Source organism: Anomaloglossus baeobatrachus, chromosome 2 (assembly GCF_048569485.1).
Source record: "Anomaloglossus baeobatrachus isolate aAnoBae1 chromosome 2, aAnoBae1.hap1, whole genome shotgun sequence".
Classification (NCBI taxonomy): Eukaryota; Metazoa; Chordata; class Amphibia; order Anura; family Aromobatidae; genus Anomaloglossus; species Anomaloglossus baeobatrachus.
Window position 1 is genome coordinate 797,088,144 of NC_134354.1, and position 24,192 is coordinate 797,112,335.

Consider the following 24,192-nt stretch of genomic DNA (forward strand, 5'->3'; position numbering starts at 1 on the left):
TGCAAAACTTTGATTGCATATGTGACAGTGCATATTCCTTTAGCAGACATGCGTCTTGAGGGGAATTTTAACCCCGCACTTTACAGTTATTCAACCAAAAAAAACGCTTCCTTACTGTTTGGCTGTTGTTACAGTTACCCTGATATTTATCAGAGGCCTATTGCAACCAAAATCACAGCTCTGCTTCTATTTTGCTACAGGTCAGTAATAGGAGCTGTGATTGGTTGCTATAGGCCACGAAGGCCATTGTTGTGTGAGGTAATATGATTTCAGGGGTGACACTTAGGAAATGTTGTAGAGGCTGATGTAAGTCACAGGACCTCATCTGTATACTAACTGTGTGGGGTTTTATATACTGTCATTTACAGACAATGTCCTGTACGAAAAGGAGTTTGATAATTGTTCATACAGCAAGAGACCAGCAGTGTTACGGCTCAATGACCACCCTGAAGTAATGGAAGCCAGGCTGAAAGGAGAACATGAGCCACCGACATCTCACCACAGAGAACGACTTCCCGACAAGAGCCACCGACATCTCACCACAAAGAACGACTTCCGGACAAGAGCCACCGACATCTCACCACAAAGAACGACTTCCAGACAAGAGCCACCGACATCTCACCACAGAGAATGACTTCCAGACAAGAGCCACCGACATCTCACCACAGAGAACAACTTCCAGACAAGAACCACCGACATCTCACCACAGAGAATGACTTACAGACAAGAGCCTCTTCCCCAAGAGCCACCGACATCTCACCACAGAGAACGACTTCCAGACAAGAGCCACCGACATCTCACCACAGAGAACGACTTCCAGACAAGAGCCACCGATATCTTGTAGGGGTGGGCAGACCCCTTACAAAGGAGCCCGGAATGTTGATGCTGTTTAATAAAAATGTTTTTATTGTATGTATGTATATTGGGTTAGGGTACCCCCTAGTGGCCGGGTGGGACAGCTGTCTCATAGATACAAGTAGTAGGAGGAGTCGGCAAGTTAAAGGGGAGGGAAGCAAAGTGTTGAAAAGAACAAGTGTGAGATCTAACAGGCAGTTGGTTGTGGGACAGGAGAGAAGAAGCAGAGCAGGGGCAGAGTGTGGGAGCTGGATAAAGGAGAAGCCGGAGAGTAAAGGAGCGGGCAGAATCTCAAGAGCGAAGCAGACCGGTGTGGGTCCGGTTTGTGGGTAGCCATAGTGGGAGCCGGGTGAAGCAGAGTAGCCGGGCACATCCCCACTGGAAAAGACGCCAAGGGCAGGTTTCCCCCAGCTAAAGAAGTGTACAGCCATCTATATCTGCATTTCTGCTGGTTGTGTGAAGAAGCGGTGAACAATAAAACATGCTTGCTGATTTCACTGAAACACGTCTGAAGGGTGTTTGTCCGTCGGACGACCGTTGCATCACCACACTCTGCCCCACCATGACATCTCCTGTCCCCAAAGTGACGGCGGAGCCAGGGGTAAGCCTGATAGCAAGGGCCACGACTACAACCCCAGAGGCACCCCCGGCACCCCGTTACATGTGGCGTAGTCGGCAGGATGCGAATTACATGCAAGGGGTCCCAACCCAAGAAGACGGAGACCAACTGGTGCTTAGGGCACAGGATCCAGATTATTGGAGAAGATTCCCGATCCCATGGTGGGAAGAAGAAGCAGTGCCTGCAGCGTTGGACCGGGCACAAGATGGCGGCAAGATGGCCGTCGTCTGCAAGGACGTAGAAAGCGCGCGAAAAGTTGGCGCCAAAAGAAGAGCCTGGGGCTGGCCGGTGCCGAAAAAGAAGTTCGGAGTGTGGAGACACGGGGCTCAGTGGGCGCTCTTGTCCACTAAAACCCGCCGCCTTTAGAAAGACAGCGTGGCTCAGGGCTCATCCCAACTGAACGCCGGCCTCCCTAACCGTGGGCGTAACACTACTCAGACAACACAGGGTGAGGGAACCACAATAATTAGACTTTATTGGATCCCCAAACAATTAAAAGCACATAACACATAACCAGCAAAACACACAAATGTAACAGGCAACAGAGTCTCACCCTTCCGCTGGCTCACCAGGGATTTAGAATGTCCATGCCTCACAGGTTCCAAGCTGTCTGAGGTCTGCAAAGTCTGTAACAGGTGACTGAACTGTCCCAACCTGCGTGTCCTCCTTAGGTAGTCCTGGTTTGATGTTACAATCCTGGCAGCCGGAGTCGAAATCCCTAGGCTGTGGATATGGTCTCCAACCGGATCCGGAGTCCCTAGATTGAAGCCATAAGATGTCCTGATCCTCCAGTCAGCACCAAAGAGCTTAGACTGAATCCATCAACCATCAACAACAACTGGTGGCTTAAAGAAGTCCTTTTTATAGCCACAACCTTCCCCTTGGATACACTGCGTCCTCATCGATTGGTTGGACAAGATTGCTTCTCCCATTGGAGGAATTTCAAGCTGCATGGACAATGTTCATTTAAATGATGTGCTTAGAAAGGCTGAGGGTGTACATGTAAACTGGGAGTCACCGACTAGACAATGGCTACTAAGGTAATTACATTATCAATACACAACTACAATACAATGGTTACTGGAAATGTCTGGAGAACTATACGTCTAGCTTTCAGTGGCCAACACAATTACATTGAGTCAACAAGAGTCTTGTAAAAACAATGAGGGACTTCTCCCCCATCTATAGACAATCTATCATGCTGTCTGGCTGGATTTTAAGAAACGTTAACCCATGAGAGTCCATGTCGTCACACGGAGTACTCCGCCCAAAGAGGGAAGGTGCCGGTCCCAGGGCACGAATGAAGATATGTGAAGTGGGCGGTGTTCCAGAGAAAAAGAAGAACCGCCGCGGAGGGGTCGACCTGATGTGTGAGACTGGGGGTGGAGTATACCCAAGAGCGGGAAAAATAGGCCCGCCTCCACTTCCTCCAGCATCTCCACTGACCCCGCCGCCATTATCAGAGTTGCCGACTGCTAACGAGATGGAGACCTCCAGACAGCAGCAAGATGTGGTGGCCGCGCTGGCAGCCACTAATCTGGGCCGAGGACGTCCTAAGCAGACTGCGGCTGCAGCTGCGGAAGCACTTCCTATCAACATACCGGCTGTACCAGGAGGACAAGAGCGCCCGACCAAAGTGACCTGGGTTACAACGTGGGACGCTGTGACCGGAGAGACCACGACTGAGGTCCGGGCGACGTACACCGCTCAGCTGCCGTCGGGGAATCGGCCCCTGGGAACCCCATACCCATACCTGGAGACACCCCCGCCAGTCGCGGTGGGACCGTCGACACCTGTTCCAGTTCAAGCTCCGGGGGGGAGGAACGACGACACAAGAGTATAAAGACATTACAGCCGGAGAAGGAGACCGTATATAGACAATTCAGCCATGACCACAGTTAATTCTTTATGTGAGGTAAAACATTTCCCTGTCTTTCTAATAATTTGTGATCCGGTGGTGTAACGTCTGTATACCATTTGTGTCCTCCCCGGCTAAGGAAATACCTAGTACTAAGGCCCAGCTGAGGCGCAGGTGTCACCAAGGAGGGGAGATACTCGGCCTCAGCACTGGCCTCAGCACTGGCGGAGCAGAGCTCAGTAAAACTTCAGACTTTTCCTCATTAAGTCATCCTACAAATTACCCAAAATGTCTTCATCCCTCAGAGTAAAGGGAGAACCAGAGACTACATAGGAGTCCAGAGGTCCCATCTGTAACATTATAGAGGACCTGGCCCTGGTTGATGAAGGGAGACTCCAAAAACAACATTTTATACAGTAAAGCACAAAAAGTAAAATATTTATTTTTTTCAGTTCATGACTGAACATTTTTACATGAGAGCCGGGCAGTCACAGTGGAAAAGGCATTGAGATTAGATGGAGACCCCATTCTCAATTTTCTTGGGGTCCAGGTACAGGTAGGACAAGCGCCTGGTCTTGTTCCGCTCATTAATTATCCTGGATACGTTGGCAAGTTTCTCCTGGAATTCCCGGATAAGTTTTTTTGGGATTTCTTCAATGAAATGCACATCACGGTAATTCCCAAGACGTTTCTGTAACATATGGAAAGCAAAATAACTAAAAAGACAAAAGTCCAAAACAGTAGTGGAAGACACTGGCAGATACCCACCCTGTCCAGGGGCTCGTTGCCGAGCTGCCACACAGTAACCAGTTCGGTAGCGGTGGTGTTCACATCAGGCAGTGAGTCCAGGATTGTCTGCAGTGTGGTGACCCCTTTGGCTGAGGGCGGGGGGCTCTTCATAGTTGGTGCTCCATTGGGCATCCAGGAATAGAAGTCAAACTGCAGAGGACACAAGAGAAATGATTGTGGCCTTTATCCCCTAAGACAACTCATGTCCCCCCCTACAAATAATGGGTGCAACAAGCTATTTTGGGTGTCTGTCCAATATGATGGAAGAGGCAGCAAGATCATCATCCCCACAAGGCCGAAGCCATACAAGATCATCCTGGTGCTCGATAACACTGAATGGGCAGATTTCAGGGGAGAGTTGCAGATGGTCTGTGCTTTGCTCCTATATTGTCTCCATACTCCTATATAGCCATCAGAAGGCATCTGGTAGGAGGAGACACTTGAGACGTCACAGGGGTAGAGGGGAACAAAGGGGGAGGCTCTTCAGGACACCAGGAACGAGACCTTCATAGTGGATTAGCATTGTGTGTGAATAATTCTCCATTGTCTGCCACTCACCTGACCACTATTGACCGCTGCATGCTGGACAGAACATCTGAACATCACCATGGTCAGGTATTTCACCAGCGAGGAAACAGTCTCCAGAGATGATGGGATTCCTGGTGGAGGAGCAGACAAGATAAGACAATGCTGAAGAACTGATCTGTAAGAGTGAGAAGAAAAGTCTGCAGGCATGCTCAGAGTCAGACTGGAGCACCGGGACACCGGAGAATCCTCTGGTGGGCCCCACACCCCGTCCAGCACTGCAGATCCAGCACATACATTAGTGCCTACCCTGCCCACTATTCTAATAGCATGCACCGAGGGGTGCACGCATTACTTTTTACCTGGAACCGGTGGGGATCCTGCAGCTCTACTGAAGAACAAGGTGATGTGAAGTCCATCACCTGCTGCTGCTTGCATTGATCTCATTGCATGCACCGCTGCTAAGATAGCGGTGTGCGCATGATCCCTTCAGCCAGCAGAGTCACCAGCGGGCTGGCAGCTGACAGTGAGGAGACATCAGCTGATCAGCCATGGTCACCTGCTCAGTCTCCTCTGCCATGAGTTTCAAATCTCTGGACAGCGGTGGCCTAACACCGATTGGTTGCAGTGCAGCCAGTGTTAAAATGTCTGTCCTCACAGCACCGCTGAAGCAAGATGTGTGGTGATTGGTCAGATGACTGCCAAAGAAGCAAACGTTTATGCAGAGGGACATTGCTGGCCTGGCTGCCGTGTGGGGTGAGGTAATAGACAATGCCTAGTTCTCCAGCCACTGCCATTAAGTGTCCTGAGGCAATTAGGGGAGAGGGCCCTCATGCAGTTTAAGGTGACACGGGTCCCACATTATATTCCTAATTTCCTGTGGGCTCTCTCCCAACAGTCATGTCACCTTCAACTTCCTGTGGGCCCCCTCCCCCACCATGCCGCCGCTAATTTCCTGTCAGCCCTCTTCCTCTGAGGTGGCCCAGAGGAAGTTAGAGGAGACAGTGGGTGAAGAGGCCTCAGATAATTAAGGATGACACTCCTATTCCAGTTTTAGGAGAGATATATTATATTATATTATATTATATATTTTTTTTTGGCATTATTGCATTCAAAAAAGCCAAATCATGTTTTAACCCCTTACCAACATCAGCTGTACATGTACGGCACAATACGGGCCCAGGCACTGGCAGCTGCGGATACTTGTGTCAAACTCTGGGAAGAGGGGTGATAAGAAGAAGTCAGGGGGAAGCAGCGTTCCGTTCCTTAACTATAGTGAGTGGCATCTGCAGCTGATCCGGTCCATAGCGCCGCACACTGCTCTGATGTTAACGCTGGGAGGGTAGTCGTGCTTCACTGTTGATAGGATCGTCAGCTACAGATGCTGCCCACTACCTGTAAGGAACAGAACGCTATTCCACCCAGATTCCTTCCCCCACGACTGACTGAGCCCCTCTCCCAGTATCACCCCAAACTGAGCACCTTATCCCCCTGTATCACTCCTGACGGACTGAGCCCTTCTCTCCATATCACCCCTGACTGAACGCCTTCTCCCCCTGCACCACCTGACTGAACGCCTTCTCCCCCTGCACCACCTGACTGAAAGCCTTCTCCCCCTGCACCACCTGACTGAACGCCTTCTCCCCCTGTACCACCTGACTGAACGCCTTCTCCCCCTGCACCACCTGACTGAAAGCCTTCTCCCCCTGCACCACCTGACTGAAAGCCTTCTCCCCCTGCACCACCTGACTGAACGCCTTCTCCCCCTGCACCACCTGACTGAACGCCTTCTCCCCCTGCACCACCTGACTGAAAGCCTTCTCCCCCTGCACCACCTGACTGAACGCCTTCTCCCCCTGTACCACCTGACTGAACCCCTTCTCCCCCTGCACCACCTGACTGAACCCCTTCTCCCCCTGCACCACCTGACTGAACCCCTTCTCCCCCTGCACCACCTGACTGAACCCCTTCTCCCCCTGCACCACCTGACTGAACGCCTTCTCCCCCTGCACCACCTGACTGACCGAGCCCCCTGTATCATCTTTAAACGACTGAGCACCTCTCCACTATCATTCCTGACTTACTGCATCCCATCATCTCCCCATATCACCCTGTGACTGTGTCCTATCCTCTTTTCACCTTTACTGAACCTTCTCCCTCAGTATCACCCATGACTGAGAGCCCCCTCCCCCTGTATCACCCCTGACTGAGCCCCTGTACCCATGGACTTTTCCTCAGGTTTACCGCAGCTAATCCCTGGAATCCGTAGCTATCCATTGCTGCAGGATTCGTGCATTTTTGTTGCGGTAAACCTGTGGGACAAAATGCGGAAACACCTGCGAAGTCCTGGCCTCTATCTACATAGTGTAAAGGCGGAACATCCGCAGATATTTCCGCATGAATAATTGACATGCAATTACGTGCGGCTGCAGGACATGCGCAGCATATTCCGCAGCCGCACATACCGCAGCATCGACACAGACACTCCCTATGTCCCATAGGATAACATGAGGAGTGTCCGTACCTGCTGAAACCTGCGGATTTATCTGGAAAATCCATATGATCCATTGGATTTCCACGGCAAAATCCACGGGTACATTGTCCTCCCGTGACCACTGCCTTAAGGCCGATTTACACGCTGCGACATCGCTCAAGCGATCTCAATGGGGTCATGGAATTTGTGACGCACATACAGTCGCTTTAGCGATGCCGTTGCGTGTGACACCTTTGAGCGATTTTGCATCGTTGCAAAAACGCTCATTGGTAACATGGGGGGGGGGGGTCCATTCTCGAATAACGTTGCTGCAGCAGTAACGATGTTCCTCGTTCCTGCGGCAGCACAAATCGGTACGTGCGACACCACAGGAACGAGGAACCTCTCCTTACCTGCCTCCCACCCATCTCCACCCCTTCGCTGCTATTGGGCGGCGGTTCAGTGACTCAGCTGTGACGCTGAACGAACCGCGCCCTTAGAAAGGAGGTGGTTCGCCGGTCACAGCGACGTCGCAGGGAAGGTAAGTAGTGTGACGGGTCTGGGCGATGTTGTGCGCCACAGGCAGCGATTTGCCCATGTCGCACAACCGATGGGGGCGGGTGCACACGCTAGCGAGATCGCTCACGATATCGCAGCGTGTAAAGCAGCCTTTAGGCTGCTCTGCCTTATTACTAGAGATGAGCGAGGTTCGAGGTTCGCCAATTTCCTGTTCGAGTGATTTGGGGAGGGGGGGGGGGGTGTTCGAGTCGTTCGACAAACTCGAACGATTTGCTAAAAGTTCGGCAGTTAGAGTTACGTTCGAGAATGGTTCGATCACCAAAAGCATGGCTTTTCACAGCTACGTGTGCAGGGAGCCATCGCTGGCAGCCTGCAGTAAGTTGGTAACCAGGGTAAATATTGGGTATCCAAGCAAAGCGCTTTGCTTAGTAACCCGATGTTTAGCCTGGCTACGTTTGCAAAAATCCCCGAAAGCCACACAGAAGCACTTCCGTGTGACTGCCGTTGGATGCCGCTGCAGTCTGTGTCCCGCTCCAGCCTCGCAGCTGCCCGCACTGCAGTGTCAGCGGCTGCCCGCACTGCAGTGTCAGCGGCCGCGGGGATGACAAGCACTGCCGTCGGGAGATTAGTAAAGTTTCTTACCTGCGGTGAAGTTCTTCCCTCCTGACGTCAGCGCTGTCACTGTCCTACATGGTCGCCGCTTGTCACATCTCCTCTCGCTGCTGATCCGAGACTGTCACAAGCGGTGACGTCACAGCTCGCGATACTTGGTTTGTGAAGGCGGCGGTCAATGAACTCAGTGACAGCGCTGCTGTCAGGAGTGCAGCGATCATCGCAGGTAATGTACCTCGCTAACCTCCTGACAGCAGCGCTTGTCATCCCCTGCATTGACCTGGGCTGACCTATTGATGTTAGCTCAGGTCACTGCACTGCTCTCCTAGCCAATATGGAACATTCTGTTCTTCATTGACTGGGACATTGACTATGGTATGGATCGTTGTGGGACCCCCTTGGATTACACCAGACCTGGATTTGTTTTTCTTTCTAATAAATTGGTGAAAGAGGGAATGTTTTGGGCAGTGTTTTTTCAAATAAAAATGTGTCTTTTTTTTTTTTTTAAATATATATTACTGACCGAGTTGGTGATGATGGGTATCTGATAGACGCCTGTCATCACGAACCCCAGGGCTTGATTCCAGGTGACATTACATATCTGGTATTTAGCCCATATATTACCCAGTTTGCCACCACACCAGGGCAACGAAATGAGCTGGAGCAAAGCACCAGGATTGGCACGTCTAATGGATGCGCCACTTCTGGGGCAGCTGCGGCCTGCTATTTTTAGGCTGGGGAGAGTCCAATAATCATGGACCTCCCTAGTCTGAGAATATCACACCCCAGATGTCAGCTTTACCTTGGCTGGTAATCCAATTTTGGGGGGGACCCCGACGTGTTTTTTTTTAATTATTTATTTAATTTGAAGTAACAGCGTGGGGTGCCCTCAGTTTTGGATTACCAGCTAAGGTGAAGCTGCCAGCTGTGGTCAGCAGGCTGCAGCCGTCTGCTTTACCCTAGCTGGCTATCAAAAATAGGGGGAACATTTTTTTAAATTTATTTTTTTGGTAAATACAAGGCTAAGCACCTCTTAGTGCCACATGAAAGGCACCAAAGGGTGCAAAATTACAAAATGCAGGAGAGTGGGACATTATGTGTCTTTCTGCCATTATGACAGAAAAGACTGATATGAAGTGCACAAGCACAGGAAAATCACCAGAGCGCTCTACGCTGTGACAAGCAGTAGAAAATGGCACTGGAGTGAACATGTGACCGCCTCATGTAGGATGAAGCTATGGATCCTGGGTAAATTTATGCATTTACCCTCCTTCAGTTTTTTTGCAGTACGCAAAAAAACCGGAAGGCACACGGATGACAAACAGATGACATACGGACCATATACGGAACGGAAACTGATGCCCCCGTGAAAAAAAAAAAAAAAAAAAAAAAAAAAGAGACTGTATTTTGTCGATCCGTTTTTGCGGTCTGTCGTGTTAATGTAGCCTTATTCTGATCTGCCGTTTATAAATAGCAGAAATAAGTGAATCGCGCCCCCCAGCGTCAGAAAAATCTCCGGGATTTCAGGGGGTAGCTGAGACCCTGGAGATGATTCAGGACGGTTTTTCCGGTCCCCGCTCACGTGATCACAGGTATACACCGTACACCGATGATCACGTTACAGTAAATAACAGCGCCAGTAAAAAAAAAAAAAAAAAATAAAAAAATTATTTATCTCCCATCTGGCATATGAACATGTCAGATGGGAGATAAATCACCTCCCCGGTCCCGCCAAAGTGCCCCCCACCCCCCCTTGACCTCCTCCCGGAAATCCAAGATGGCCGCACGCACAGCAGCGCCGGCCACATTCACCCTACTCCTCTGATTTTTGTTGCATGTGCCATGACACAAGCAACAGAAAACTCCTCCCCAGGCCCTGCCAGGTCACCCCCTATAACACCACCGGTGTTTCCCGATGTCCCACGGCACCTGTGCAGCGTTGATCCCTCGCGGCCCCCTCCTTCCCAATAGACGCTGCCGCATGCACAGAGCAGCTGGCAGCTCAGCTTCCTGTGTTCAGACACAGTGAGTGGTGGTTATGCATCTGTAAGCTACTGCAATGCCCTGCTCATGAGGTAAGGAACATAGTTGATCAGGAGAGCTATACTACTAGCTATACTACATTTACAAATGGAGGTATTTGATTTTATAGTTGCCCTGCTGAACGACTACCAAACATGAGAGTCCGTTATACGCCACAAGAAAACATGTCTAAATAGTGAGCTCTGTTGTGTAGTATTCATTCAGCTGGATAACTGGACTTAAAGGGGTATTCCATCTCCAAGATCCTATCCCCAATATATAGTAGGTGGAATAGCAATAATATCAGCAAATACCAATATTTGGAAATGTAGAATAGTTCTCCTGATTAGGCATGCCCTTACCTCATGAGCAGGGCATTGCAGCTTTGGTAGCAAAGTTACGACATGGACTCTGCTGCTGAGGACCCGGGGAGAGTGGGTGCAGATTCATTGCACCCACACTCCTCACATGGAGGGTCTGCACTCTTAAAAATAGTCTTGGTGAAATGGTGGAAGGGGATGAGGGTAAAGCCAACCTGCTGAATGACTTTTTCTACGGTTTTTATACAAGAGAATGCCATGGCAGATGACATGACCAGTGATGCCATAAATTCACCCTTGAATATTACCTGCTTAACCCAGCAGGAAGTACGCCGCCGCCTCGAAATCACTAAGGTTGACAAATCTCCGGGCCCGGATGGCTACACCCCAGAGTACTACAGGAATTGAGTTCTGTGATAGATAGACCATTATTTTTAATCTTCACAGATTCCTTAATAACAGGGTCGGTACCGCAGGACTGGCGCATAGCAAATGTGGTGCCAATATTCAAAAAGGGGACAAAAACTGAGCCGGGAAATTATAGGCCGGTAAGTGTAACCTCTACGGTTGGTAAAATCCTTGAGGGTTTCTTGAGAGATGCTATACTGGAGTATCTCAAGAAAAACAACCTTATGACAGAGTATCAGCATGGGTTTATGAGGGATCGATCCTGTCAAACTGATCAGCTTCTATGAAGAGGTAAGTTCAAGCCTGGAGCAGGGAAATGCAGTGGATGTTGTGTATATGGACTTTTCAAAAGCTTTTGATACGGTGTCACACAAAAGGTTGGTACATAAAATGAGAATAATGGGGATAGGGGAAAATATGTGTAACTGGGTTAAAAACTGGCTCAGTGATAGGAAACAAAGGGTGGTTATTAATGGTACGTACTCGGACTGGGTCTCAGTTCATAGTGGGGTACCACAGGGGTCAGTATTGGGCCCGCTTCTTTTCAACATATTTATAAATGACCTTGTTGGGGGCATGCGGAGTAGAATTTCAATATTTGCAGATGATACTAAACTCTGCAGGGTAATCAATACAGAGGAGGATAATTTTATATTACAGGGAGATTTATGTAAATTGGAGGATTGGGCTGAGAAGTGGCAATTGAAGTTTAATGTAGATAAATGTAAGGTCATGCACTTGGGTAGAGGAAATAACATTTATGATTATGTACTTAATTGTAGAACACTGGGTAAAACAGACACAGAAAAAGGACTTGGGTGTATGGGGGTGGATGGTAAACTTCACTTTAGTGGACAGTGTCAGGCAGCTGCTGCCAGGGCTAATAAAATAATGGGATGTATTAAAAGAGGTAGAAGTGTTCATGAAAAAAATATAGTTCTACCTCTGTACAAGTCACTAGTGCGACCGCACTTATATACTGTGTACAATTCTGGTCACCGATATATAAGAAGGACATAGCTGAACTGGAGAGGGTGCAGAGAAGAGCGACCAAGATTATTAGAGGAATGGGGGGGCTGCAATACCAAGACAGGAAAAACGAAGGCTTGGGGGGGGGGGATCTAATCACAATGTATAAATATATGAGGGGACAGTACAGAGACCTTTCCAAAGATCTTTTTACACCTAGGCCTGCGACTGGAACACGGGGGCATCCGCTACGTCTTGAGGAAAGAAGGTTTAATCATGATCACAGACGAGGATTCTTTACTGTACGAGCAGTGAGACTATGGAACTCTCTGCCGCATGATGTTGTAATGAGTGATTCACTACTAACATTTAAGCAGAGCCTGGACGCCTTTCTTGAAAAATGTAATATTACCAGTTATGTATATTAGATTTTATGACAGGGTATTGATGCAGGGAACTAGTCTGATTGCCGGATGTGGACGAAGGAAGGACATTTTTTCCCCATTGGAACTTGTTTGCCACATTGGGGGTTATTTTGCCTTCCTCTGGATCAACATGTTACAGGCTACGGGTTGAACTAGATGGACTTAGAGTCTCCCTTCAACCTTAAAAACTATGATACTATGATACTCCTAGAAAATGAGGGATACATTCCCTGAGCATGTACCCCCATTTTCTAGACTGTCCAGAGTCATCATGGGACCCCCTTATTTTTTTTTCCTTACAATAAATTGGTGAAAGAGGGAATGTTTTGGGGAGTGTCTTTTCAAATACATGTTTTTTTGTCTATTTTTTTTTTTGTTAGTACTGACAGTTTGTGATGTCGAGTATCTGATAGACGCCATGACATCAACTGCTGGGCTTGATGTTAGGTGACCTTACAGTTAGTATTAACCCCATTTATTACCACGTTTGCCACCGCACCAGGGCACGGGATGAGCTGGGGTGAAGCGCCAGGATTGGCGCATCTAGTGGATGCGCCACTTCTGGGGCGCCTGCGGCCTGCTATTTTTGGGCTGTGAAGGGCCAATAACTATGGACCTTCCCACCCTGAGAATACCAGACCACAGCTGTCCACTTTACCTTTGCTGGTGATCTAATTTGGGGTGGGGGGGGGTGGGGTGGAACCGTACTTTTTTTGTAATTATTATTTATAAAATAATTAAAAAAAAAAAAAAAGCCTGGGGTGACCTCCACATTGGATGACCAACCACGGAAAAGCTGACAGCTGTGGTTTTCAGGCTACAGCCGTCTGCTTTACCCTAGTTTGCTTTAAAAAAAAAAAAAAAAAAAAAAAAAATGAATGGGCTTCCCTGTATTTTGATTGGCAGCCAAGGTAACGCCAGGCAGATGGTGGTGGCAACCCGTAGCTGTCTGCTTTATCTGCGCTGAGAATAAAAAATACCGCGGAGCGCTACGTCATTTTTTTTAATGATTTATTTTTACAGTACTGTGATGACAGGCAATTAAAATACAGGGAAGCCAATTTTTTTTTTAGTCATTTAAATAAATTAAAAAAAAAATATATGGCCTCCCGCTGCATTTTTTTGTATTGCTAGCTAAGGGTAATCCAAGCAGCTACTGGCTGCTAACCCCCACTGCTTTGTGTTACCTTCACTGGCAATGGAAAATCTAGGGAAGCATTTTTTTTTATTTTGTTTGCCAAAAAAACAAAAAAAAAAACACAACACACACCCCCACAAAAACCGTGAGCATCACCATATTTTTGTATGCTGCCCCCAACCCCCAGCTGCCTATTTGTACCCGGCTGGTAACTAAAAATATAGGCAAGCTTTTTTTAATTATTTCATGAATTTCATGAAATTAAAAAAACGACTTGGCCTTCGCCCCATTTTTGTGTCCAGTCAGGTAAAAGTCAGGTCAGGTAAAAGTAGGCAGCTGGGGATTGGAATCCGCAGCACAGTTTGGCCCGAACTTTCTGGGCCCCTCTGCTGCGAATTGCAGTCCGCAGCTGCCCCAGAAAATGGCGCTTTCATAGAAGCGCCATCATCTGCCACTGTATCCAACTCTTCCTGCAGCTCTGAAGCCGGGTGGCTTGCTGGGTAATAATGAGTGAATACTATCTAGTAAAACAAAGCTAGTATTAAGCCAGAGATTCTTAATGTCAGGCAAGTTTGACCCGGCCATTAAGAATCTCCAATAAAGGGTTAGAGAAAAAAAAAAAAAATACTTTAATAGAAATGCACAACGGAGTCTTCAAACCTGCGGCCGATCAGTCGCTTGGCATCAAAAACTGTGTTGGTGGGGTTCATGGCGACTTGATTCTTGGCAGCATCACCGATCAGCCTCTCTGTGTCGGTGAAGGCCACGTAGCTGGGAGTGGTCCTATTGCCCTGGTCATTGGCAATGATTTCCACCTTGCCATGCTGGAAGACGCCCACGCAGGAGTAGGTGGTGCCAAGATCGATGCCGACTGCTGGTCCCTTAGACATGGTTTCTGCACTGCGGGCGGCACAGTGGCTCAGTGGTTAGCACTGCAGTCTTGCAGCGCTGGGGTCCTGGGTTCAAATCCCACCAAGGACACCATCTGCAAGGAGTTTGTATGTTCTCCCTGTGTTTGCGTGAGTTTCCTCCGGGTACTCCGGTTTCCTCCCACACTCCAAAGACATACAGATAGGGACTTTAGATTGTGCGCCCCAATGGGGACAGTGTTCCTGATGTATGTAAAGCGCTGCGGAATATGTTAGCGCTATATAAAAATAAAGATTTGATTTTTTTTGATAAATACACAGACACATTAGAGACTCCATGTTTATTATTCCCTCGCATCTCTCCACGATCCTGGTCTTCTGTCGTCTTTCTCCTTCAACACATGCAGCTCTGCTACATCAGACAGCACTGCATGGGAGGAAGACGCTTCTGCTCCCGTGCAGTCTAATCACTCAGTGAGTGAGCAGAGGCTGCGGGCTGTAAGTGGTGACATCACCGCTGACAGACGGGTTACTATAGCAATGGCAATCTCCGATCACGTGATTCCCGGTGCCGCCATTTACCCGCTGTGACAGCTAGTCCCTGCATGTGGGCTTACTCTAAAGAGCGCCCACATGAAGGAACAGGGAGTCGACCATGTGCCAGAGCATGTCGCCGGTAAAAGGACATGCTCAAATGAGCACTGTGTACCGGAGAGATGCACTGACAGGACCGCGCAATGACGTCTAACCATGTGACCAGTCTGTAGCCAATGAGATAATAGACACGTGACTGCTCACATGCTATTTTGACGTCACGATAGGTCCGATCATCAGTGCCGAGGGAGACCGAGTGCAGGACGCATCACAGGGATCTTTAAGTGTAATGGCAATGTTTATTAACTATGTGTACATGTATAAATGTTTGTTTGCCTCCCATTGTTTTCAATGGGGTTCGTCGAACGGAGCCTCCATTCGGCGAACCGAACTCGAACGCTAGGGGGGGTGGCTCATTTCTACTTATTACTCTGACCAAAATGGCCCATATGGTAGAAGAAAAACCCCTCATATGAGCAGCAATAGAATAGGAGCAAACCCTGTCCACGCTTGACCTGGTGACAGGTCCTCTGCAGATAACATCTACAATCACAATTCTGCGGTATCCAGTTAGTGCTCGGCCTGCAGAGAACGTGTCGCTGTCGTCATCAAGACTACACACAGTGGTGAGGATAAGACACACATGAGGTTACATCTGCTAGTTGTAAGGTCAGAATAATGAGTGCAGCTCTGAAGGACACTGCAGAAGTGAAGTAATCCATTACTTTTCTTGTGGCAGAGCCGCTTTATGGACAACGGTGACCTTACGATGGTCGTACCTGAGGATTCAAGTTTCAAGAAGCCCTTTTCGTAGATCTCAGCCACCCAGGCCTGCAGTTCTGGATCTGTCCGCACAAACTCGTCCCCCTTGTAATAATACCGCACCATGCTGGAGACATAGCTGTAAGGAGAAGGGAGGATTAGATCATGGCTTCCTATACAGTCAGACCTGAGGTCAGGCCTTCACTCTATCCTGATAAACTGCACATATATACTGCTATACGGTGCTGCCGGGTCTAGACAGAGCTTGGCACCAACTATAGGGACCAAGAATGACACCAGGTGGGCCCAGATTGGTAACAACCTGCACTTGTCATACTGGTGCTCCATACGGTCGCATCTAGCTGATTGATGCACTAATAAAATTATTCAATGGGGTGTCCCCGCACAGGTTCGAATCCTGTTCATGATGCCAAAATTGACTCGCGCACCCCAGGGCTATGGGACACCCAGTGCCGGGCCGGACTAGTCCGGGAGTAGTCAGTGGTGGCGGGGCCCGACTCCGTGGCCCTGGTGGGTGTCAGTTAAATATGGCTGGTGAATAAAGTTTATGGTTGTCGTGACCCCACCTGTGGTTTGCGGCTATTAAGCCGCCGCTGCTGTGTGAGGCCTCCGGGGTGATGATATGGCAGCAATGGTGGTACTGCTCCCCACAGGTGGAGCAGTGCCCCGGGGACACTGTTGGTGCTCTTGAAAGTCTATGGTGTTGTGTGGATAACACGGTGCAGGGCCGACAGGCAAAAGAAACAGGCACAAACAGTCTCTTTACCTTTTACTTCACAAACGGTTAGTCCTGGGAGACAGTTACAGGTGGTAGAGGGCTCCGGCCGGCCTGGAAGTAACAGATGTCGTTTTGGCCAGATGAGTATGAGGCCTACTCCTGTTCTTTTCCTTGCTGTGATAGGACCCTGCTCCCTGGATTTAGCAATGGCCCTCTTGCTGCTGGGACCGGTGGTACGTCCCTTTCCCTCTGTGGTAGGCTGCGCAGGCCCTCTCTGGTGCTTCTCTGCTGGAGTCCACACCGGGCCCTGATGATGCAGCTGTACCTTCGGGCTGTTTATGGGCCAGGTGCTTGCAGCTCTCCTGCCCTTCGGATTCAGCTACCAGGGAGTATTTTAGGCCCTGGTGGCCACAGACTCCGATGTCCGAGTCTCTTCTGTGCCTCTCTGCTCCTCCTGCTTCACTGGGCCAAGCTGCTCCAGCTCTAGGCCCCAGTTCCACAGGACAGCACTACTCTGCGTCTGCTTCTTATCACTTCTCTCTACAGACTGAACACTAACCCCTCCCTCAGGTCAGGCTTAAGGAATGCTCTGGAATTCCAGGTTCAGAGCTCCCCCTGCTGGCCTGAGGGAGGAACTGCGTTGGATGTTAAACTTACTGGCCAATAGACCTCCCAATTACCTCCAGGCTCAGCATTAACCCTTTGGAGGGGCAATGCTGTTGTGGCGACCAGGTCCTGGGGCGCCACATGGGTGATCAGTCTGCACTTTGGACATTTGTGAAGCTCGTCAGACAATGGTCTGGAAGGTCCAAAGAAGAATCAGATCACTTCAGTATTCCACAAGAAACTACAAATCAAGCTCAGAATTGCTGGACTAAAGTGTCCACTATGGATGGAAAGGAGTTTAGGTCATGGTCATTTACACGTCACCTCTCCATCACCTCCCACAGCATCTTCCCATCATCTCTGTAGTAGTAGTTAGGAATGGCCTCCAGTCCTCGGGCTGCGATGTCTTCAGGCAGACAGAGACCGCTGTACGTCAGCTCCTGCATCGCCTTCTCAGTAACACATGAATACCTCTTATACCAAGAACTGTATTCTGGAAAGGATAAGAGGGGGGGGGGGGAGGGAAGCCTTCACAACATGCCCCATCCAACTACTGCTGCACGAGGCCCAGGGTTTACAGAGACCACACGACCCAAATGTTTAAAGCAATTTGTTGGCTCTGGATAAGGCTTACACCCAAGGTTAAGATTGTGTTCTGGAATTCTAGGGAGACCCAACACTACAGCTGCACAGGAAGACCGCAAGATACAGAGCCATCGACAACAAGGAGGCAGTGCCACCAAAGAGGTACAGGAAAACCACAAACAGGCACAGGAAGACCGCAAGATATAAAGCCATCGCCAACAAAGAGGTACAGGAAGACCGCAAGATACAAAGCCATCACCAACAAAGAGGTGGCGCCAACAAAGAGGTACCGCCAAAGAGGTACAGGAAGAGCGCAAAGATACAGCGCCAAAGAAGTAGAGGAAGACTGCAAAGAGGCAGCGCCAACAAACAGGCAGCGCCAACAGAGGTACAGGAAAACCGCAAGATACAAAGCCATCACCAACAAAAAGGCAGCGCCAACAAAGAGGTACCGCCAAAGAGGTACAGGGAGAGCGCAAAGATACAGCACCAAAGAAGTAGAGGAAGACCGCAAAGAGGCAACGCCAACAAAGCGGTACAGTAAGTCCACAAACATACACAGGCAGCGCCAGCAAAACTCAACTCTTCCTTCAGTGGATTTCAGATGCAAGGGACAGGCATATGAACAGTACATTGTGGCCTCTACATGTAGGGAATTCCCAAGACCTAATACAGACCAAATTAGCTTTTAAGGAAAGCGACCATGACAGTACCATCTGCTGCCAGTGGAACTACATATCACAGCGGACACTGCTGCAACATCTGGCGCCTCTCCCGTGGGTATCTGCACTTCTATAGCAACAGCTATTATTTCTGACAACCAGCCTTTATCATATCTGACAGGTTGGCGCACTACTCTGCCCCCAACCCTCCCATCACGTTAGAGGGACTCACTATATCAAAAATGCCACCAGGAGCAATGAAGGCCGTTCTGGCGATTGTATTGATGTCCAGAGTATAGCGAAGATGAGCGATAACAAGCTGGAGAACGTAAGAGGATGGAAAAAAAATAAAAAGAAAAAAGGGGATCAGTTACTTGGTTGAGCAGAGATTGTAGTAAAATAGACAATAAAATAATGAATGAGGGACAGACAATTCCCACCATGAGACATACTCTACACCAGTGTCCCCCATCTCCAGTCCTCGAGCCACTAACAGTTCACGTTTTCCTTAGTATTGCCCTTAATCACCTGCACATGTGACGATTCCAACACTTTTGCAATGTAAGAAAATGCTGAAAACGTGGACTGATGGTGGCTCAAGGTTTGGAGATGGAGGAACTCTGCCATACACAGAGATCGTCAGTAATGGGCAATGGCAGTCTGCTGAATAGTCTATACCCAAAGGGAATGAAAATCAGATTTTATCTATGGATCGATCACATTGAGTCAGTCATTCACATACCAATGCTAGCTATGCTACATGTCCATGCCAGAATTCAGGCTCAGATCCAACCATGGATAGTTGCCACTCACCTTATACACTGGATGGTTACGAGGCAGCTGTCGGTGAGTGGCGACATTAAATACTTCTGCAAACAGGTGTGTGTGGAGCAGATGATAAACCATCTGATGGACCTGGAACTCTGCATTGCGCACCCAGATCTTGGCCAAGGTCCAGTCCCACTCATCGTCACTGGGCAAGAAGATCGGCGTCTGTTCTCCGGGAGTCTGACCTAACTGTAATAAATAGGGCTATTGGATCAAATAATTAACCTTGAGACATGGGGAGGTGGGGTGTGGGGGGGGGGGGAAATTGTGCGAAATTACAGATAGAACATTATTTCACCTTATATACGTTGTACAGATACATACACGTGCCACAGATCAAAGATGGCTGCCGCTTTCTGTCCTCTACACCCTGCCCTTGAATGCAAGGAATGTCCAGATGTAAGAAGACCACCATATAAGGAAAAGACCCACTAGCCAACCTAGAGGACCAACCCACTGGAAAACCCATGGACCCACCCACTGACTGCCTCATGTGCTCACTAGTGACAGGGACCAGGGAGAGTCAGGAGCCAACAGACCAGAAAGTTCTCCATCAGGAGAGGAAAGGAGCAGACAGATTTACCGGTGAGATACAGGAGTTCCTACAGTCGCCGAGGGGAGAGGTTTATTGCTCTCTCGGGACCGTCGCAGTGCAGGGTGCAAAATCCTAAAGGTGGATTATACTTCAAGTTGACCATCACAATTTGCAGGCTGGGGAGATTGCATGTCTCTCCAGCCCCCACAGTTCCCAGAGCAGAGTGCCAGAAAGTATCCGGGATAGTGTTCCACAGCAGGCCGCACAACGGACCCACAGCACCTGCATACGGGCAGGGAGTAAACACTTTTTCAAGAACCGGGATCCCCAAGAGCTTCAGACCATGGGGATCCAACATCAAGCGCAAGGAGGAATGGCCCAATGTCAATTGTACTGGTTCTGACCTCTAAGGATCCAGGTGCGATCGAGCTCATCACAGCGGGTGACCAGTACTTCCCGGGTGAACGGCAGAACTAAGTAAACGACCTGGAACCCACAGAGACTGTGTCCATCTGTCATTCCCGGCACCCGTGCTTTGGCGCCCACCATTACTACTCCCCTCATCATCTTCCCCGGGGCCCGATCCACCTGTGGGGAGCAGAAACCCCTCGACTGCTACCATCCACCCTGGAGAACAGCCACAGCTACTTCCTGGCCGCATACCGCAAGTGGTGTCACTAAATCAACCTCCATCCATCACCACCCCCTCCTTTATTGTGCACCTCAGGGCCACGAAACCGGACAAAAGGACCACCCCGTGACATCCCCAGACCAGACATCACCAGGCTCGGCAATGAGTAGTTTATCACTTTGCCCCGTGGGTGCTACACCATCACACAATACGAAGTATTACAGTTCTTATTGGAGTCAATGGCTTATTCCTCAGGTTTTTCAAGTGGGAGATGCCCAGTCTTATGTACAGTATAGTAGTTCCGAGTTGTGGGTGTCTGTTCAGCAGCTCAAGATTAGAAAATAGACCTTCAAAACCAGACGCTCCTATGAGGTTTGTGGTTATAAGGACAGTGGCTCCACGGCGGGAGGATGTAGAGTACGGCCAAGGACAGGAGGATAAAAAGGTAAGGTCTGTGTGTACAATACCTGGATAGCGATGGGGAGCAGCTGGTCCCGGGGGTCTTTCCACAGCAGACACATGGGGGCAGTCATGTATTGTGGCTTTCCATTAATAAAATCATTAGTAGGAACTCCCTGAAGAATCTTGTAATCAGCTAGGAAGACATTTCCTTTCTATGAGATCAGAGGACAGGATAGAGAAGGTCACACACTGGTGTAGATGTAATAAGATAACAGTGATCAGTCCCTCACCTGCAGCTCTTTATCCAGGTCTGTGGAGGTCCCCAACAATGAGGCCACCATGCTGCTGCTGACCGGGAAGTTCTCTGGTAATTTGATGCATTTCTTTATCAGCATTGGGTTAACTCCATTCAGAAACTGGTAACCAAAGAAAGAGTCCTCATTCCAGATCCGGGAGACCTCATCTGGAGAGGAGAAAAAGAACTAGTTGATGGGGGAGGACCATGAAGCATCTAAAAGCAGCAAGACTGGCTTCTCCTAGTGGAGTCATCACCCAAGATACAGGGATACAAAAATACATATTTTAACTACTTGTTAAATCAAACCCCCGATACAGTGCGACCAGTTAGTATTTGTCCCCAATCCATCAAGACTGGTATTTTCCATGTCAGCCTGGATGAAGGATCCATTGGACCAAGATAGACCAGTAGAAGAGGCAGGTCTCATATTTCTGTAATTAAGAAAGCAAGTCAGCCACAAAGGAAGGATGAGAGGAGGGATGGATGGAAGCACCTGAAATTTTGGTTCTGTTGAAGTAAAACACATGCTTCATGTCTTCTAGATTTCTCCAGGAGTCGGTGCATTTTGTGAATCCTTTTAGTTTTATTTCAAGGGCTCTACAAGAAAATCAGATATGGAGATGGTCAAGTGGCGTCCAGCATGGCGGACAAGGTGAAGATATGTGGTCAGAAGCATTTAAGTGTTAGACATCCTTCATAAGAGCTACTGTTTTAAATTCACACATTCTCCAAAGTGGATCCCCAGGGCCATAAGCAGCGCATCACTGGTTATCTATGGCCGGGAAATGGGTCCAGGCGCTGCAGGACTCAACATGGGAAAATATAAAAAAATAGTAAGGACATAATCCCTTTATATCAGCATCTAAAAAGGTTGAGTGGAGGCCTACCATGGATCATTAGGAGCAGGCACCGGCAGCACTGCGGTGACATACTCCGGCTGCAGGGTTAATCCTGGAACCTCCACCAATACCAGATTTAGATGAGGTCTGTAAAGCAGTGTCTGATTAATGACTATAAGAGTTATACATGTGTTTGACCAGTGATGGAAGCTCCAGACCACTTCATCGTACAGTACAATGCAGTGTTAATTCTTCTGGTATGATGGGGCTTCACTGAAAACCTACGCCAGGATCTTGGATAACTGGAAGCTGTATTCTTTCAGTGTGGAGAATTGTTCATTGATGGGTAGATCTTTTACATGTTCTGCATCAATGCAGTATGGGGATCCTGGAGCAAACAGCTTCCACCTGCAAATTAACCATCAGAATTAGAAAATAAGAGGCCATGTTCCCGTGCTACCCCATAATCCATATCCCGTGGTCATCCTACCATTTGGAGCATGTGAAGTCACTCACTTGTAAACTTCTCTGTTCTTCTCCAGCTCTTCTGTCCTCTGATCCATGCAGACATTGCTGGAGGATACTATACTGCCTGAAAGAAGAACAGGTCACTAGTGGACAGTCCCTAGTCCCTTCTGGGGCTGTATTTACATTTATTAGTCTGTAGCTCATCACCAAGAGGTCTCCACTACACAGAAGTATACGTCAGGAGCTTTTCAAGTGCACAATTGGATTACATTACTACCGTGGCGGAGTTAGGCTCCACCCCCCCACCCCGGATTACTGTTTACTGTGAGATGAGGGGTGATGGAACATCATACACCATTATGTTGTCTCTGGATGGGGCCACCTATTATAGAATACTATGTGCTGGAGTCTCCCACCCAACCAGGATTACTCACCTATTCCATGAGGGACCACCACACTGGTCTGACCCTCGATCCACTGGTACACAGGGAACTGGTAGAGCTTCCCACTGGGGGACATTACGTTGACATATTCACAGTACCAGGCATCGTCGACTAGGAAGACGTGAGTCTCTTTGTATAGTCGCATAGACAGCAGCTCCCCAATATTCTCCTCAATGTCCACATCAAAGTCACACACCTGGAAAAGGAGAAAACATGCACCCCACATTAGGATAAATGCCCCTATAGCTCCAGAGATGTGTATACAGTATACAGAGCCATCCAGTCCATCTGTGCATACGGCATGACTCTGATCACCAATATTGTGGACCTCAGTCTTGTAGACCATGGTCAGCGGAGATCCCAACAGTTCTTCATTCAGTTCCATCATGGCAGTCTATAACTTATTACATGCAGGATCACTTTGCCCCTGAAGTTATAAACTTCTGGTGACCAGATATAGCCATTTCTTTTCCCCATCTGATTGTAAAGAAGGTTGATGACCATATAAATTACCAAAGTTGATTTGGATAGTGACCACTTACTAACACAATTCAATTCAATGATTCTCTGTTATCAGTCTGGATCCAGAGTTTGGAGACTCCACTTTGAGCTGAGTGACAGTTTTCAATTGCAGATGCCACATTGGTTGTGAGTGGTGGGGCGGCTGACCCGGTGTTTTCACCCTCACATGCCCATTTTTCGTTACAGATATAAGAAGAGACTGGCTAGGCTTTTAAGATGAAGACATTGAGCCTTCTTCAAAACACATCAGTTGTGTCATCGACACTGGGAAGGATTTGACTCCAGATGGGAAGTGGAGCATCCAAACCTTGGACTAAGGTGCAGCACTGGAGATCAGGAACCTTTGGAAATAAGAGTATTCGTTAAGTTATTTGTTGTACAGTGTTCTGGAAGTGGCAGTCTCTAAGAGGACCACGTCCAAGAAAGGAAAATATCCAGAGCTGCAAGACACAAACACCACCTATGAGCTCAGAGGCAAATGGTGGCCCTTTTCCACCAACTGGTTTATGAAGGCTGCCATCAGAATAAACACCAAGAAGAAAACCTCTGATCCCAAGGACACTGGGGACTTGGTTACTAGTTACTCAAAGAACCGATGACCAAAGCTTCACATACACCCCAGCTGGGCTGTACGGAGACCACTCACCGATCCGTGGAGCCACAAGTGGGACAACTTCGTCTTAGCGCTCTCTCCTTTCTCTCCAATAAAGCTGATTGAAATGGAGTCAATGGTTCCACAAAAGAGGTCTTCTCCTGTGGCCACCGTCACCTTGTAGAACCCTAGCTCAACAATGGACACCCCGCTCACATTTAAGTCTGGAGGCTCACTGCTTGCAAATGGGTTAAAAGCCGATAATATTCGCTGTACATAATCCAT

General features: G+C 48.6%; 1 protein-coding gene across 1 annotated transcript; it reads right to left on the reverse strand.

The window, feature by feature from the left end:
• Positions 1-3,843: 3,843 nt before the first annotated feature.
• LOC142290123 (polyunsaturated fatty acid lipoxygenase ALOX15B-like) lies at positions 3,844-24,192 on the reverse strand. The gene is made up of 14 exons (XM_075334056.1): positions 23,962-24,192; positions 22,785-22,989; positions 22,399-22,474; positions 22,168-22,290; positions 21,537-21,640; positions 21,036-21,208; positions 20,811-20,957; positions 19,163-19,366; positions 18,567-18,668; positions 17,427-17,575; positions 15,775-15,896; positions 4,680-4,780; positions 4,101-4,271; positions 3,844-4,023 (listed from the first exon to the last, which is right to left on the reverse strand). The coding sequence occupies exons 1-14, from the start codon at positions 24,190-24,192 to the stop codon at positions 3,844-3,846; spliced, it is 2,088 nt and encodes a 695-aa protein (XP_075190171.1).

Bases quoted from the DNA above. Each gene is read 5' to 3' on its own strand.
- LOC142290123 (XM_075334056.1), bottom strand. From the start codon at position 24,192: ATGGATTATGTACAGCGAATATTATCGGCTTTTAACCCATTTGCAAGC. The intron at 4,781-15,774 runs GTACGACCATCG...CTCCTCCACCAG, and splicing joins CTTGAAACTTGAATCCTCAG to GAATCCCATCATCTCTGGAG. The intron at 4,272-4,679 runs GTGAGTGGCAGA...TGTCCTCTGCAG, and splicing joins CAGCGGTCAATAGTGGTCAG to TTTGACTTCTATTCCTGGAT.